Here is an 18,842-nt window from a genome sequence, read left to right as displayed (position 1 = left end):
GGATTTGACCCCTTCACAACCTGGGCTTCTATTGAGTACCACCACTCAGCAATCTGTCCACGAATGGCACACAAATCTACCTTTAGTGCTTCGTTCCAGTGTGTACTCCAATCTGTCGATTACGCTCGCTGATGTTGCTTGCTACAGGATAGAGCCTTTGCTCACTGAGCTCTCCTCCTTTGAAATAGGCTGCCTTTGCAGGTTTGGGAGGTGGGCTCTCACATTATCAAGTGTAGGCTCAAAATCCATCTCTTTTCTATATACCGCAATCTCTCCTCCTTTGCTGCCGCTGGGATGCCTTCAAAGGGCTGTTACGTGACAACTAGCTTATATAACTTAACTGAACATAACACGGTTATTACTCTGTTATTTATCTGTGGATCATCTGTTTCTGTGTAATGATGTCCATGTGTTGTAATCATATATCGTGCACTGTAAGCTCTAGTGGTGCAGCGCTATAAAAACAAATGCTCCGATCTCCACCTTTAGGTTCAGCTGCCTGAACAAATCAATGTTCTCCATAGATTAACCAGTAAAAACGTCAATGAAAATAGACATCCTGCTCCTGCCTTCTCTCTTATCTGTGCTAAGGCCCTCACACAAGCTCAGGCATACACACTAAAGTAAGTCAATGCTGACTTTTGGATTTAAAACCTGCTCTCCCAGGTAAAAATGCTCTACTTAACCCATTGCACCGTGACATCCAGCTTTCTATGCTGACTTCTGTTCCTCTTTATGCTACTTTAAATATTTTATGAGATCTGATCTCAAACTAAATGGGATTGGCCTGTTACTCTTGTTAGAGCCTCTAAAGCATGAAAATACGAGTCCAAAGGAGGTGCGGGTTAGTCCCTTCTCAAATCACACGATTAACAGCCTCCTGGCAGGTTTTTATATAGTCTTTCAACCTATAACACTGGAAGCATGTTGCTTTTTTCAGCTCTCTCTGATATTTAAAAAGAGACAACAGAAAAGAAAATGTGCAGATAATCAAAAGCCAAATTTAAGTGTTGTTTATATATTTAATAGTTCCAGTAGGATAGCAATTTCTGTCTATATTTGGATCTTTGTTTATGTGTACACACATAGCACTGTAGTTCAGACAAATTGGTCTACTTCTCTGTGAACAAGTGAGAAGGCAGCAGCATGCAAAGATTTCTCCCAGGAGAGTTGTGACATGCTGAAACAGCCCTCCTGTTAGCTCCCCTACATGCTGTTAGTGACGGAGTCACAGTCCTGTGCTCCCACATACACACCGTCACACAGAGAGTTGCACAGGGCCACAGTCCACTGCTCTCCACTGGTGGCTTTTTAATGCCCCCTTCCCTAAATCGATTACCTGTCTCTCCGTGTCAACCTCCTGGGGGGCCACATCGACTCTGACAAACTGATGAAACACTGACAGCAGGAAATCGCAGGATGCATGCGAGACACGGACCGAGTCTGAAAGGAGAAGAGAAAGAAATATGCCTCCTGGCAAAGTCATGTACACAATGTTTGACTTTCAGTCAAAGAGTTTTCATGCTTCGTGTGTCTGGTGAAATTCTTTAAGATCTCAATCTAACAGCGCAGCGGACATTTCTTTAAACTGGAACTTCATTTCCATTTTCTTACCCCTGTTTTTCTTCTCTCTTTAGCCCTTGTCGAGGAACTCCTCAAGACTCCAGTGGTGAGAGTATCAGGCACAGGCTGGTCATCGTGGGAGACCTGGTCAAGCTGCTCGCACAGTTGCGCAAAAGGTTATCGCACCCGTCGGCGAACCTGCTCTGGCCCAGAGGGGAAGAGTGCCCCTGTGGCCTGCCGCGGCTCGCCTGTGGAGTATCAGGACTGTAATGTCCAGGCATGTCCAGGTCAGTGAAGATACACTACAAACCCTGTTACGTTTTGCTTACAAGCAGCAAGACTTTCTCGTAATTTTCTCAAAGTGGTCCTGAGCAATAGTTCTGCAGGCTTACTGAAGGCCTTTCAAAGGTTTTGGACTTTAGCTGCTTCATATATTACACATGAGACATCCTCAAATATGTCGTGTAGCATCCCAGCAGGTGTTCCAGTACAACCTGATTGCAGGTAATCACAAACTGAAGATGAACTGAGGATGGATAAAGGCAGTTGGTGTCCTGTTGCTAACCTCTTCAGTATATCGTGGGTCGATAATCGACAGACATCCACACTTTCACACTCGGAGAAAAAGATGGAAAAAGAACGAGCGAGGGAGGGAGGTCAGTGGGGGTACTAAAATACTGCTGAGTGGATCATTAGCTTCATTTGCTAATGGTTACCAGCAGCTTCAGCAGTGCAGGAAGCAGTATTGGACAAATGAAGTTATCTATTTCAAAGCCCTCATCAAACCATAATCAGCTGACCTAGAACTCTTCTGCTGCATTGACTTACTTATTAAACACACACACACACAATAAGCACTCTTTAAAAAGTTCTGAACTCAGCTTTTTAAGGGTATTAAATATTCATGAGTGGTACCTTATGAATTAATGATTTATTATTGGTTGGTGCAGTGCTGATCAAATTCCTGTTGTGTATTTGAATGTCAGTTGTTGTCAAAAACAATCCTTCTCGGTTAACTTTGTAACCTAAGGAAGCCTGGGACAGGCAGCCTTGGTTACGTCGCACCGGGAAGCAGCCGGCGAGCGAGCCTTTTGCCATTACTGTCACGTTTACAGCCGGTCTCACCACACGTGTCCCTGGCAGACACACAGGTGAGAAGGACAAGGCCAGTGACAAAAGAGAGAATGAGTGCGAAATAGTAATTGATGATGAAATTAGAGAGAGGGATGGAGGCATTATAGATCTCTGAGGTGATTAAAATGAATAGGGTGTTAGTGTGTGCATTGGAAACACAAGTGTGTGTGTGTTTCCAGCCAGTGAGTCGATTTTTAATTCAGATATGAGTTTTATATGACTGCTATAAGTTCGTTTTGCATAAAACAATAAACATTTTGCGTTTCTAGGATTAAAATAATCATCAAATATATTTTCAGTGTTGGAAGCTTTTACAGGAGGCCTATTGTGCTCCTCTCCAGCTGGTCTACTAAAGTAGTTCTGCATGAGCAACTGTTCAGAATAGTCCTTATTTATCTTACTTGGGTTTCGGTGCAGTCATTCATTTCACTCCCTCCCTTTTCATTCACTTTAAGTCAGCTTCCTTCTGACTGGCTCTCTCCCAAACAGAAGATTTAACAGCAGGTAGTTGAGGCTTCTAAGGTGATCATATTAGATTCAGGTTAAAAACAAAGATATAGATAGATAACACACAGGCATAATACAGCAGCATCATGATGCAGCAAATAATAATTAAGAATTTATACAGCGTCGTGTTGGATATCAAAAACTAAAATTTGCTCATCTAGGTGATGGCTGTTTTTTACGGAGCCCCGCAGGGGACATGGGAGAAAAAAAAATTAAGACGGACTTTTGCGAGATCTCGCAAAACTTTTGCGAGATCTCGCAAAACAAACTCGGGATCTTGCAAAACTTTTGCGAGATCTCGCAAAACAAACTCGGGATCTTGCAAAACTTTTGCGAGATCTCGCAAAACAAACTCGGGATCTCGCAAAACTTTTGCGACATCTCGCAAAACAAACTCGGGATCTCGCAAAACTTTTGCGACATCTCGCAAAACAAACTTGGGATCTCGCAAAACTTTTGCGACATCTCGCAAAAGTTGAATTCCAACAATGGCGGCAGCTACTTAGTTGTAATATTACTCTTTCTGGGTCACAAAATACACTTTTAAGATATTTTGAGGCGTGAATGTAGTTGTGTAAACGTCAGATACCTGCTCGGTTTACTCCGAGTGCTCCGACGTTTTCGGAGATCTGACACCCACTAGCTCGAAGCTAACGGGAGGTCGAGACCTACTACAGCCGGGAGGAACACCGCTTTCCCGGCACATCGTGCCTCGACCTCCCGGTCGGCTTCGAGCTGGCGGCCTCCGAAGAATGCGGCTAAAACTTTTGCGAGATCCCGAGTTTGTTTTGCGAGATCTCGCAAAACTCCGTCTTAATTTTTTTTTTCTCCCATGTCCCCTGCGGGGCTCCGTAGTTTTTAGAAGACTTTAATAGGGGTATCTCTTTTAAGTGACATCAAAAAGATCCAGTAATGGGAAAAAAATGTCTGTTTAGAGTTTTTGGCTCATAGGAATTACTTTCGCATATGCTGACCTCATTATATGAAAGTTTAGCCATATTTAATATGAGCATCCACCACTGATTGTATATAAACATCACCTCCAAAGTCAGCTGTTATAAGCTGAGTCTTAAGTGTTGCTCATGTCAGTGGGAAATTTTTGTAACCAATTAGCCAATTCAGGCTCAGGGGTGGGGGATTGGAGCTAGCTGTCATAGGGCGAGAGGTGGAGTCCACCCTGGACAGCTTGCCTTTTCATCCATCTCTCATCCATTCCTTACCAAATTTTAAAAAAAGGAAGATCATGTCCAAACCATTTAAAAATCCAGAACAAGTCTTAAGCCCCAAAGTGATTTGTTTTGTAGCTGATGTTTGGTCATTAGTAGACACTGCTGCTGTGATAACTCAAGAATGGGCTGACGTAGGATTTTCAAATGAATACCTCTATGCATCTGTCGATGAGCTAATAAAAATATCGGATGAGTTTGAATGTCTGTGACCTTGAACTCAAGGTCAGAGGTTAGAGGTCAAGTTTTCTGAAAATATTTTGAATGTAATACCTCACACTTAAGAAGAGAGTCACCTATAATTTTGAAATTTGCATCTTAAAGGCGACTGACGCCCTGTTTGGTCTTTCACCTGACGTTTCCGGGTTAATTGGCATTCCGTACTCATCCCATGAAAGTTTTAAATCACACACTGATTAGATCAAATGGAAAAAGTCAGTCATCAAAGCAAGTCTTAAGTGTTTAAAATTGACATATCAGCTTGATCTCAACTTTCGTAATCAAGTCTTTGATTAACAGAGTGACCAGACGTGGCATAATTATTTTGTTTGTTTGTTTCAAAGTTTTCTCTCTGACTCACGTCAGCGTCTTGTCTTGGGAGCCGGGCAAACACATGGTTGACTTCATATGTCTGAATGTAAATGAACACAGCAAGTCAACCACGCAGGGGCACAGGCAGACAGGTGGGACGAGTCAGAAAAAGTGTAAACTGCCCGTCAGGAAGCCAGTGAGTTGTTCACTAACTCACTGAGTCAGACGCTCAACCAGTCACCCGGGTAAAGAGCCAGTTAGTCAGGCAGAGCAGTGACTGGCTGTGAGAGTTAGTCAGAGTTAAGTGCTCACAGCCTGCCATACTCGGTGTCACAGTAATCCACTCAGCTAATGGAATTTTCTGCAGCACTGTGATGTTACCTGGCAACACTGCTCTTCCCCATCAGTCAGCCAGACAGACATCAGCCAGTCAACCAGCCGTTCAGTTAGTCAGTCACCCTCTTCTGATTAGATCAAATGAAACATTAACGGCACCTATGGGGAGAATAAATCAATATAATGCAGGACACAGTAATGACAAAGTAGGCTATGATGTGATCAGGAAGGCAGCAGAGCACAGGCACAGACTGGGTGTGCAAGAGTCGTTCAAAGTAAGACAGAAATGCATGATAGATGCCTGTAATATGAAAAAGAAACACAAAAATAAGCCATCGTGGACAAATTGTGTTTGTTGCACAATTTCTTTTTCTTTTTTCTCTATTTGTTAGTCTTCCTGAGCCCATCTCCACCAGCTGGGCTCTAATAGGTAGGGTAAATGCTCTGTTTGGCTTTGCTATATTTAGCAATAACATTTGCACAAGGTTTAAATGTCCAAAAAGAATATGCAGTTGGTGCAACAAGCAACTTTACATCAGGGTTAAAACATTTTGTTTTTTCATATAGCCTGGGGTTACATCAGGCAGGTGCAATTTAAAGCAGCAAGTGATACATCCCTAGTATAATCCTAGGAGAAGACACAAATCCCTTTGGAGTCGCGTCAGAAAGGGCATCTGGTAGAGGGAAAAAAAAGCTGCCAAATCAAATATGTGGACCTACCTGCTGTGACAGCCTCTTGTGAATAAGGGAGCAGCTGAACATGGCCTCTGACAAAAAGCCCAGCTCTTTCTGAGTCATCAAAACCGCACTGCAACACTTTAAACACCAGCTTTTAAAATCAGATAACTTGTAACTGAATTCTGTTTTTAAGTCTCAAGTCCACAGCTGTTGAAAGTACACACACTAATGTCACTTTAAAAACATCAATCAACGCGAACCAGAGTAATATACGATGGGGAAAATGCTAAATTTAATATTCATTTGCAAAGTTGCATATGAACCTCTTTGTCTCTTGTAAAGGATTCAATGTCAGCTGGTCATGCGTCGCGGTCCTAACTATCGCTGTAGGAGGATGTGATATCTGATCCCTTCTTGGCGTCTTTAATTAGATGTCCGTGGTGTTCAGACTGAGCTAAATTAATCCCAGTATGCCTTCAGAAAATGTCATTACTGGTGCAGTGTGCATCTCCCTCTTAAACTACAGCCAGCACATTATCATATCAGTCAGAGCGGTATGTGATTACGTGACACGTTCCTTTATGTGCCTTACAGTGAACGGTGCCTGGTCCTGCTGGTCGTCCTGGTCTCAGTGCTCAGTGGGTTGCGGTGGCGGGCACTACCAGCGGACACGCTCCTGTAACAGCCCCGCGCCTTCCAATGGTGGAGACATTTGCATAGGACTGCACACCGAGGAAGCCCTATGCAACACGCACCCTTGCGATGGTAAGGTCGCATAGAAATTCAAAATCTTGTTCTGCCGTGTCACCACTGCTTCAGGTGCTTTTATCACACCTTCGGGCACCGTGTAATTTCTGTGCTGTCCCCTTTGCTAAATTGCTTCTTTCATCTTTTCCTAACGAATAAACCAGGTCTTAGATATGTGAGAAGATAAACAGAAAACAACCCATCCTCCCACCATGCCATTTCCTGCTGTGCTGCTGGAACTCGCAGCACCATGGCAACCCCTCCAGAAAGCTTTGAAAAGAGATCCACTGATGTTGTGGTACATATGGATATCTTATTTAATCAATCTGAGGTTTTGACTGCCCAGGTGTAGACAGTATGTGTGTAATATTACTTAAAAAGCTTTATGAGATGGATTTTACAGAACCAACATATTTTCTTCGCTATTCTCTGTGGATTTTAGCCATGTTGTATTACTTGGCCAGATTTCAGGAGGCTCATTATTGATAGTTGTGCTGCCACTGGTCTCGTTTCGATCATAAACCATCCTCAAGCATGCCTGACAAAGGCCCGTGCACCTCTCCTGGCTTTTCTTTCACACAGCTTCACTTTGCCACACACCTGAACGCAAGCAGTGCATTAGAAAAGAGCATTGCTTCTGCTCACTGTGGAAATGAATGGAATTATGTTTGTGCTGCTTCCAGCTGAAAGATTACACGTCGGTCCTTCTCCAGAGAGCAAAATACTAAATATGAATCTGATAGAACGGGGTTAGAGCAGGAAAGGGAGAGCTGCAGGAGGAGGGTCATTTGTTTTGGAGAGTTGCTGAGTTCATCTTCTTTAATGTTGTTTGTCTGATAAGGTCTTATGTTTTAATGTGTGTTTTGTTACCTTTTGATAAGATAAGCCAGTTGTGAATAGATAACACTCTATCGTGAATTTGCCAATGTGTGGTGTAGGTAGATATAGCCATCACAGCATCATCCATTAGTTAGCGGATGTTGCACGTTGAAACATTAGCATTTTGGCCATGCTAACAAAGTTAGTTGTCTTATTTAGACAAGCAGGTGGATTGCTAAGTGATCATCTGAGGCTGGCAAGTTTCCTTAGCAAGCTGCATCCATAAACTGTATCCTTACAATGCACAGATACAGGCATCTGCTACCTTGTGCCAAGTCTTTTTTTTTTTTGCAAAAAACATGTTAAATATTTGCAGTTCAGTGAATTTAATTAGTGGTGGTGCGAGCTGCAGCGGAGAGTTGCCAGCTACAAAAAAGCTGCTTTGTTTCACCTGCTAATAAACGTTGAGTAAGTTGCAGCCATGCCCCTTACTTAACCTTTAACAAAGTCTTAGTGGCCGTTGGAGGACCTGGCACTTTATTTCGGCTTCACAGAGGTTGTTTGTTTTTTCTGCAGGTGCAATGAAACCTTTGATTTTGGCTGCTGAGTTCAAATATCAATTAACTTTCTCTAGACTGGAGCACTCCATCTTTAAGTACTGTAGCAAGTACTTTCTTTATCAAGACTGAAGACAAAAAAAATATTAGGTGGACAAAACATACCAGGGGCTCGGCACCACACATAGTAGCAGCTTATCAATGAACCTGAGTGTGAGCAGAGAATTAATACAGTAGCTGCAGAAAGGCCTCTTAAAGCACATAGTATTAGATAACACATTCATTTTAATGGAGAGATAGAAGATCAACCAAAATGAAGAAAAGCTACATTACATAAAAAATCGAACAATTGAAAATTGATTTGCGTGTCACAGTGAAATAAGTACAACTCACCCATTCTGGCTTCCACAGGTTTTAACTGATTGATTGATAACAATCAAGAGCTGAAGTTTCGAGTTGCCAACAGTAACCAAGAAATATAAAGGAGATGTGTGCAAACCTGATGACAAGCTACAAGAAATGACTTACTGCTGTGCTTTTCTGCAAGCACTAAGCCACCTAATGACACACAATTGCATTCAATTTCTAACTTTTATGTAATGTGCTTTTTCTGGATGTTTGGTTTGTGTTATTTCTCTTTTTAAAATGATTGTTCATTTCGTGAGCAAACTTACAAAGTCAGCAGGAGATCAAATAATTACTTCTCTCAATGTATTTAATAAAAGTGATACAGTGTTTATTAGGGCTGCACGATTTTGCATAAAATGAGAATCATTATTTTTTTTGCTTAGAATTGAGATCACGATTCTCTCACGATTTTCTTTTCCAGTATAAATATTTATTGCGCTTATTAACTGCACATCAACTTTGTAACAGTTGAGACTGAACATAAAAACAATAAGTAAACATAAAAACAACAAATGTAAAATGTTGTACTGCTTGAAATTCCGTCTCCACCGTTGCTCGACACTCGTGTATAGAGCAGGTAGTGCAACATTTTTAAAATAGTTGCGGGACGGCACTGTGTAGCGTTTGTCTAGGGTGTTGATCATTTTCCTAAATCCCTCGTTTTGCACAGTGTTGATGGAGCCATATCTTTGGTCAGGTGATAAGTAATAGCCTGCGTAATTTCTTTGTGCCTGCGGGAGTTCGACGGGCATAGGGAAGCGCTGTATAAGGTTCCCGTTATTAATGTTTGGGTGGTTGACCGGGACGGATTTTCTCCTGTCACTTTCTCGGCCTTTACAGCTTCGTCATATTGCACTTTATGGTGACGTTTGAGGTGGTTATACAGATTTAGTGTTACCTTGCGGTGCTGCTACTATAGCAAAACACAGCTTGCAAATGATATTTTTTTGACTATCATCGTCTTCTTTGAAGCCAAAAAACTTCCACACGGAGGAACGAGAACCTTTTCTTGGAAGTAATTTTACAGCGGGGTTGTCATTCTCACCGCCATCAGGAAACGTTTCCTCTGCGCTCATTGTGTTTTCTCCCCTCGGGCGGTTTCACGCAGTGTTGCCAACTCCTCAGTAAGGAAAATCGCTATTGGCTGTCCTAAAAGTCGCTAGAAGTCGCTAAATGACGTCATCACATAATTTGCATAATTGGTCATGCTAATGTAATTGTAACCTACGCTGCTGGAGAGAGAAATAACATCGTGGACAAGACGTAAAGTGAGTAAAAAACGTCCTAAATGCATTTAGAATTTATTTAGAACTACAAATTAAATTTCTTTTAGCAATTATTGTTTTTTGTAATGTCACAATTCCAACCCTGCTCCTTTACCCGGGCTTGGACCGGCAAAAGTGACCCGAAATAGGCACTCTGGTGGAGTTACTGTGTGTGTGTGTGTTTATAAGTAGTTTTAAACCTGATCCACAAAACAGCATAAGAGTAAAAGAAGAACTGACTGCGTTACAGCACCCGCTGCTTGTTGAGAGTAAAAGCGATATGCGCTTTCACATCTTTTTTTAGCGACTTTTTTTTAGAAAAAAAGTCACTAGGGGGTCTGAAAACTCGCTAAATATAGCGACAAAGTCGCTAAGTTGGCAACACTGTTTTCACGTGCTCTCCGTTCTTTTTTCCCTGCCAGATGGCTTCATGCAGATTATGTCCCGGATCAAAATGCGGTACAATCGTCATCTTTTTTTTCTTTTTTTTTAAAAATCGTTGTCATTTGGAAATGAGATCGCACATAAGTATGAATCGAGATCGTGATTTTCTAACGATTAATCGTGCAGCCCTAGTGTTTATCTAGCATTCATGACTAAGATGGTGAGCATGGTATAGCTTCCAGACAACAATTGGTGCACTATGTTAAGTCTCTTAACTTTAAACTGACCTTACAGAGCAAAAAGAAAGTGGAATATAAAACAGTTCATGCTACACCTTTGTTTCAGATCTGTGGCCTCGTGTAAAATTCAGATGTTCTGCCAAACGTACGCAGACTTATGTCCATTTTCATTGCTAAGGTTAAAACATCTAAGAGGCGGGCATCCTAAATACCTGGACAAATAAAACAATCTAGCTATGACTACAGGTAAGTTTTATGTATTTAGTTTAAGAACATATCTATACCTTAAAAGTTAAAATAACAGAAACACAAGGGAAGTTTGAGTATTCTTCTTTTCCCTTTTACTTTGAAGGTTAGCCTTGCTTTCCCCACATGTGATGATATGTGAGATGTATAAAAACAAGCCACCCCCCACCCTCCGTCTACTTCTACTCTGCTCCCACAAGGACATTGAAATATTCATGAGAGATCTGCCTGCTAATCCAGAAGGTGGGGGGAAAAAAGTCCACCTGCCGCACTCATAAGGTTTCATCCCGATTCTGATTCTAAGGTTTCATTTCAAACAGCCTTGTTTTGTCGCTAACGTGTGATTTTTCATGTTTCTTTAGTCTGGCAGCAAACAAAAACAGGCCCAGACAAATATTCATTGTCTGGGATGCTCACGTGTATGTGTGAGTGTAGACGGATGACTTCTGTCAGATTTCAACAGCCGTTTCTTCTTAACAGTTCTTCAGATGCTTTTCCTTTTAAATCAGTCCGACTGTCATTCACGCGGAGGGTAACGCTTACAGTCAGCCTCCTCGGTAATTACAGACAAAGAAAGGTAAATGACTTTCTGTCTTTTCCCCTCTTTGCCAAGATGCTAATCAGCCTCCTTTATCAGGTTAATGTTTTCCTGTTTGACGCGGACCAACAATCTCTGTTAACCCTGCACCGGTAGGCTGCCGGCAGTCTCTCTCGATCCCTATCTGTCTCCTCATCTGTTCGCTTATTGACAGGTGAACATCAGTCATCTATTGGGGTCTTCCTGGTGCTGCCGACCTCGCCGCATGTGTAATTAGAGGCAAGCTGGCTGTCAGTCACGGGGATATTTGATGCCTCTGCTGCAGGTCATTTGATTAAAGTCTCCACCAGTAATGGAGGACAGCAGGTAGGACTGTCAGGACAGAATACTAACGAGCAGCCCGCAGGCCTGATGCTGTTCTCTCCGACTCTACAGTGCGATCACGCAGGTCGTCTGGGTGACAAAAATAAATGGGAATAAATGAAGCAATTAACGCCGGTTGTAGTGATGCACAGTTATTGCACACATTTGAGCTGGTCAGTTTGTTTCATGTGTCTAGGTGATTGTGCAGAACGAATGGAGCGGAGAGCGGAGCAGCTTGTTGGTGAGCGTCCGCCTGATAGGAAAGGTAAAAGAAGGCCCGTCCTTCTGCCTCCACTGAGGCTCTCTCTGCCAAAACTGCACACTTGAGAGCACGCTGAATAACAAACCAGCTTTTCATCAGGTTTTCATTTGTGGTAGCCTGTGCTCCCTCCACTCTGGTGCTTTTAAATACGGGGAGCGAAAGAGTGCAGCAAGTGCACGGTTCAAAGGGAGGCGCTGAAAGTTGGGCATTTTCTCTTTCCTCTTTGGTGGGAGCCTTTTGTTTACTGCTCGGTCGCCTGCTGCGGGGATACAGCACGAAAGCTTGGCTCGGGAGACAAACATCTCAGCTATGCACTAAACAAACTCTTCTGGTTTTCTCTTCCAATCGCGTTTACATCACAAACACTTTTGGTGTGTTTGGGGTCTTTTTCTTTTTCTTCTTTTTTTGGCTGTGCAGAAATGTGAAAGGTTCCCGCAGGTGGTGACAGCTTGGGTGGGCCCGTTGCTTTCCAGGCCTGAGGGTGAGCTTGATGTAGCATTGTGGTTGCTGGGGTTTTTATTTATTGCTGTTTTTTCCTGTGTTTAGGTGGCTGGATGGCCTGGTCGCTGTGGTCGGCCTGTGATGACTCAGGCTTGCAGATGAGGAGTCGTGTGTGTGGCGCTCAGGGCAACACCCCCTGTGTGGGGAACAGCACTCAGCGTAGAGACTGCAATGAAATACCCGGTGAGTTGTTCGGCTCTCAGATGCATACTGTAACCGTGAAGCGTCCTTCGACATTCTCATCAGAGCTCAGTGTTGGCCTCTCAAGAGCTCCTTGCGAGCGTCCTTCCTTTTTCTCTGATTTTGAGGGGGCAGCCTGTATTTTATTTTGTGTCCTCGAATGTCACCAAACACGCTGCTTTTCACTTATTCCATCATGGCTCTAGCTTGCCTTTGTCACAAAAACTCCATGATGCTGTTTTATGGGAAGTTGTAAGCACACATTTTTGTTGTGCAAAGCGAGGGTACACAAACAGCTAGCTGTTGTAGTGGCTCAGCCTTGTCTGTTTTTTGTTGTTTTTTCAGATTTTGTACATTTTGTGTCATTTTAATGGCAACAAAACTGACTGACAACACAACTAATATTTCCCCCCAGGAGGCTGACAATATTTTCAGACACTCGGAGCATTTTGACATGCTCTGAAAGCGTCAGTGTCGGGGGAAAAATTTACTTATTTGTATTCAGTGACAAAATATCTAAGTGGCTCATGCTTGTACTTAAAAATGAACCTGTTGTAGGAAGTCGTTTTTAAGCTGTGCTGGGATTTGTGAAACATGACTGGACCCATTGTGACAAACCCTTCTGTTAAATAAGGTAATCATTTAACAGAATATCAATATTTGGTGTCCCTGTGTCAATACAATGCCCACCCCACACTCAAACCTGAGAGGTCTTCTACTGCAGCTTGATCTAATGGTACCAACAGGTGTGTGAAACAACTGGTAATATGGGCTACTCTTACTCACGTCTATGCAGTTATTAATGTTTTTTAGAGAAGACAAAACTCATAATTTACAAACTGAGCAGATGGAATGGAAGTCGTGTAATTAGTTCAAGTTGATCAGTTGTGTGTGGTTGCAAATAGTGGCTGTGTCCCAATTCAGGGTCTGCACGCTTGAAGTACGCGTACTACGTACGGTGCGTACTATAAGTACGAGAAGTGCGGAAGTGAGAGGCTTGTGAAATGGGACGGTCTAGCCTTCGTCGCACTGTTCAGGTTGCCTAGCAACCATGATACTAACCACGAAAAACTTTATATTCAGCTTTGTGTGACAAAAATGAAGGAGAAAAAATGTTTTGTTGGTCATTCATTTTTGTCATGACGTCACTTTGATTAGTTGAGTATCTGAGGCTGAAACCACGGGACTGTAAAACATGATTGTTGGGCTTCATTTCTGTACTGAACAGTCATTTCAAGAGTAGTTAGTAAATAACAATTAGCCAATGTTGTTCATGAGACTAAAGTCATCTCACTGTGGTAATGTAAATATATTATGGCCAATATTATAGTTATTGTCAGATTATTATGATATATATATATAAAGGCTTTACAACTAATTTAACGCTGAAAGTACAAACGTCACTAATGTCACATAACTTTGCCACATGTGGCCAACAGCAAAGTTTTAATGTTCTTTGTTATTAAACATTCGCACATACATAAGTGACGTCATATTCAATTCAATTCAATTCAATTTTATTTATATAGCGCCAAATCACAACAAAGGTCGCCTCAAGGCGCTTCATAGATACAGAGAAAAACCCAACAATCATATGACCCCCTATGAGCAAACACTTTGGCGACAGTGGGAAGGAAAAACTCCCTTTTAACAGGAAGAAACCTCCAGCAGAACCAGGCTCAGGGAGGGGCGGGGCCATCTGCTGTGATTGGTTGGGGTGAGAGAAGGAAGACAGGATAAAAGACATGCTGTGGAAGAGAGACAGAGATTAATAACAGATATGATTCAATGCAGAGAGGTCTGTTAATACATAGTGAGTGAGAAAGGTGACTGGAAAGGAAAAACTCAATGCATCATGGGAATCCCCCGGCAGCCTACGTCTATTGCAGCATAACTAAGGGAGGATTCAGTGTTAATAGACTTTTACTGATATAACAGTACTTTTATATTAAGTACTGTTAATATTCAGTACTTACTTTTGACAGTTCACTCTTCGGCCGCTCCCTTCTGCCGTATTTTGCGGCAAAATTATCCACACCCACCGCCGCGCTATGAATTGTGGGATATATGGGACCACGAAGCGTGCACCGGACCACGCTTGATATTTGGGGAAATCGACGGCGCATTTGGAGTACACTTCGAATTGGGACAGTCGTCGTCGCGTGGCGGTCCATCCAGTTTTGCGTTTGACTTTATCTCTAAAGTTTCTCCACTGCTTTGATGTTATTTTCGGGGTTTTGTTAAGTGCGCTGCTGTTATTCATCTGACATGCTTTCTTCTGTTGATAAAACGAGTTACCTCTCCAAGATGTGTAGTGTTTGCATGCTAACTGTGTTACAGCCAAAAGCTTTTGCTTAGACATCACTGAAAGTCTCAAAATTCTTATGCTCATTTCCAACTACATACTTTTATTCTTGGACTGTTATTAGAATACCTTTGCATGGTTTACAGTCATGCTGATATTTCCTATGTATATTTGGCCTCTGTGCTTTGGTGGTCTACTATAGCAACAGTATACACATTTATGAGATAAAATAAGAAAAAGCATACCATGTCCCCCTTTTAGATAAATGATAATATTGGCACTCTGCCCGGCAACTGATCAGTTTATTATCTAACAATGCTCCACTACACAAACCAAAACCAGGGTTAACAATCTTCAGTATCATCATCATGTTATTGCTTCGACATCAATTTGTGGGTTTACTCAAGCTTAATATAAGGCACAACTTCAGGATTTTATTTTGCCAAGATTTTTGATTTGCCAAATCTTCCCTGGCAGCTCGCTCCAAAAGCCATAACTTGTTTGTTTGTCCAGGTTGTACATACGCAGAATCAGCATCATCACAGTCTTCATCCTAAAACAGATATCCATAAATAAAAGCACATATTGTTTGTGTCTTTGTAGTCGACATCCTCTTTGTGCACAAAACTCATTTGCTCATGTTGATTAACCATAATTAAGTCCATGTGAATGCAATAAGTTAGCAGCTGACCCAACTGGCCTCGGCGCACCTCGTTTTGCTGATGCCGATTTCAGAAAGTTTCTCCTGAAATGATCTTTCATGGCCTGCCAGCATAGGCCTCTCCAGGCTAAGAATCCCTAATGAGTCCAGACGAAGGCGATTAATATTAATGGGTTGTCACAACAGCAAATCACATCTAATTTTATTGCAGATTTCAATGAGGCGAAGGATGGATTTGTTAAGGTCACTTGCATAAGGGAGGCAGCTGTGAAGAAGTTGGAAAATTTAAAAGAAATTCAGTCCAATGAGGAACTGCAATATTTAACAACTGAAACCTCCTCTTTTTCTGAAGAATCTGAATGAGAGTGGAGCTGGTAGAAAGGTCGTGTTGTACCTGTAAATGTTTGTCCTGCCCCTTAGTTTCTATCACAGCATCTAGACGGGTTCAGTTCTCGCTCAACAGTCAACTTTCCTCTAGAAATTCTTGAAATACTCTGATTTTTAAAAGCAAAAAAATCTCCATGGACCGTTTGTGCATCATTGAGGAGACATTAAAATTTTTCATTTACCATTTTTTTTCAGCATGTGTCAACTCCCCTGATGTTGCAACCAGTTGTTGTTGTTGTGTTCTGAAGGCTGTTACACCAGGGAATGCGTGTGTGTATGTGTGTGCATGCATGTGTGTGTCTGACTGTGTGTTCCTCTCCTCTCTGCAGTCATTCTCCCTGCATCTGGTTTTGATAAGGACCAACACTGTGGAGGTAAGTGGATTAACAGCTGCCTCCGCTTCATCTCCCTGAGCATGTTCAGGGTTTTTCTTTCCCCCTGTATGTTTCCACATGTCCATGATGTGTGTTTTCATACATTATATTTGTATATATTTATATGTCCATTTCATATGTGTTATTATAGTCTGTTAAAATTCCTAACAGCCCGTCAGGAGGAGGAAGGACAACTCTTTCGTTTCATGTTTTTAATGGCCTCATACCCACTGATAGAAAAGCCTAACAGATGTTTTAACTGCACTGATAACAAAATACATCAGGAAAAGAACTCTGGACAGTCGTATTTCAGTCTTTCTTTATATTCTTATGAGCAACTTTAGTGGGTACACCTCAACTGGTCATTAACTTAAATATCTAATCAACCAACCACATGGCAGGAGCTCAGTGCATTTAGGCATGAAGACATAGTAAAGATGACCTTGTGAAGTATTTGGGAAAACAGTGATTTAAGTGATTTGGTTGCTGATGGATGGTCTGAGTATTTCCCTGCACAACTAACTAGTTCACCTGGGCCAACTTTTATATCTTGCAAGACCCAGGTGGCCTATGTTACCTGACGATCCTCCCACGCCTGCAAAACAGTAGACCATGGCTTTAATAAGTGTGGGAGGGGCTTAACATCACCCTCCTTAAAAATCACGATTCCGCGTTATTATTCTGAAACGAGAAAACAAAATAGCAACACCAGAAGGCAACATTAAAATGACTACCACACAACCTGGCCCACAAATGAGCTGACATCCACCCCCTTACTAAATCCAATTTTCCTACCACAGGAACAAATTAAGTGGTGGGAAGTAAAAGTGAATGTTGGCGGTTATAGGAATACGAAGCAAAATGGGTTCTAATTACAGGAGATTTCTACTAGTGTAACTGGTATACAGAAAGGGGAAAATAGTATCTGCCCCAGAAAGCAAATCTTTGCAAATAGGTTCAACACGAAAAAGAAATTAACCTAACAGCAAGTGAAAGTCTACTCATTGGTACCTAAATGAGCACCAGATCTCATCACAAGTGCTGCCATGTAGTCTGCAGCTATACACCCCCTACACAACATTGGATTTAAAGTATGAGCGTCAACCACAGTAGCACTCCAAAAGGTTCCTCCAAGCAAAAACAAAGACGGCAACAAAGGGGGAACAAAGCTACAACAAAGCTCGAAGCAAAGCAGATAATGGGTCTACAACAAAGCTACCAGACCAAACTACCAAGTTAAAATATTTCACAGCACTATTCAAGTTCAACTTTGGAACTCTTACCCTTCACACATTTTACCAGTTACACCAGAAGGCTGGTCCAGCCATGTGTCCAGTAAGGCCACAAATCAACACGACAAATATGTTGGTGAAGCACTAGACACAGAGTTTATGCTCCCTAGTCCTAGTTTTTTAATACAAGTTGATCTTAACCCTAGTCTTCAGACAGATACATATGCACCAAAAACAACGGTGCCAAAGAGCAAACTAGCAAGTTTCTGGAAATCAGGGAAATGCTCCCAAGACATTGTCTTCAACAAACTTTTCTGTCACACTAAAGAGAAAGCGTGGTTGGTCTCCTATTGAGACAAAAGGAGATGCATGGCTCAGAGACTCATGTGGCTATACTCACCAAAAGCACAATGAAACTGTAAATTCATGGGTTTAACACCCAAGCACTATGCTATTGCTACTGTCTTCCAACATCAACCACAGAATACCTAAATGATTGTAACCAATCCAAAGAATTCTATCTTGTGTGGAACTCCCTAAGATACTCCTCACAATGCTAAATACCATTACTACTTTAAGCTGTACTCAGAACTTAGTTCAACTTGCATAAGCATTTAGCAAACCTAAAGCTAAGTTAGTAAGTCAGCACTGACTCAAAGTTCAATCTTACCAATGGGTCTAAAGATCCCGGACGAGCCCCCATTTGCCACAAACTGGTTCAAAGTAGGTGACACACACCTTCACACAAGAGGTTTACTTAAATATTTAAAAAATATATATTAAACATAACCTAACCAAGAAACAGATCAACCAGTAGGTTAAAGTCAGGTGGAGTGCAAGAGAGCACCTGAGCAGTTTGCCTGGGCCAGCTTTTATGGCCTGCACGACACAGGTTATCTGGATTAGCTGATGATCCTTCCATGGCAGCCAAGCATGGCTTTATGAGTTTGGGAAGTTTTTAACAAGGTAAATGAACACTCTAGTTTGAAAAAATGTGAATTTTTGAGCAATTATTTCATGGTATTTTAGAGTTTACGGGTTAATTTAATGCATTACACATGGTAAATATAGGTGTTGAAAAATGTCCTTTTTCAAGCTAATAATATATACTCAAGCTTTGCTAACACCGTGTGTCATCTTTATTTTGCAGCATTTACCTCCATCCACCTAATTGCCACTGGTGTTTCCTGTTTCCTTGGGGCGGGGCTGCTATCTTTCCTGATCTATGTGTACTGTCAACGTTTCCACAAGCCTTCTCAAGAGTCCGCCATCATTCATCCCACCACCCCAAACCACCTCAACTACAAGGGCAATACCACGCCAAAGAATGAGAAGTACACACCAATGGAGTTTAAGGTAAGTGAAGCACACAATATTATGCAGAAATACAAATGAAAGT

The 18,842-nt window shown here is 41.9% G+C and overlaps 1 protein-coding gene across 5 annotated transcripts in view; it reads left to right on the top strand.

Annotated features, from left to right (window-relative positions):
• The window catches only part of sema5ba (sema domain, seven thrombospondin repeats (type 1 and type 1-like), transmembrane domain (TM) and short cytoplasmic domain, (semaphorin) 5Ba), a 222,446-nt gene that overhangs the window by 195,306 nt on the left and 8,298 nt on the right, over window positions 1–18,842 (top strand). For 4 of the 5 annotated variants that reach the window (XR_014869864.1, XM_085135965.1, XM_085135963.1 and 1 more), the window contains 6 exons: window positions 1,638–1,850; window positions 6,570–6,740; window positions 11,738–11,806; window positions 12,350–12,487; window positions 16,167–16,211; window positions 18,594–18,799. Coding sequence is in view for 4 of the 5 variants with exons in the window: in XM_085135965.1 (XP_084992091.1) it covers window positions 1,638–1,850; window positions 6,570–6,740; window positions 11,738–11,806; window positions 12,350–12,487; window positions 16,167–16,211; window positions 18,594–18,799 (842 nt within the window). In the remaining variant the exon portion in view is untranslated. The remainder of the gene's footprint in view (window positions 1–1,637; window positions 1,851–6,569; window positions 6,741–11,737; window positions 11,807–12,349; window positions 12,488–16,166; window positions 16,212–18,593; window positions 18,800–18,842) is intronic. The other variant, XM_085135966.1, reaches the window with a different exon arrangement.

Source organism: Neolamprologus multifasciatus, chromosome 16 (assembly GCF_963576455.1).
Source record: "Neolamprologus multifasciatus chromosome 16, fNeoMul1.2, whole genome shotgun sequence".
NCBI lineage: Eukaryota > Metazoa > Chordata > Actinopteri > Cichliformes > Cichlidae > Neolamprologus > Neolamprologus multifasciatus.
Note: the sequence above shows the minus strand (reverse complement) of the source record. Positions and strands in the feature narration are given on the sequence as shown.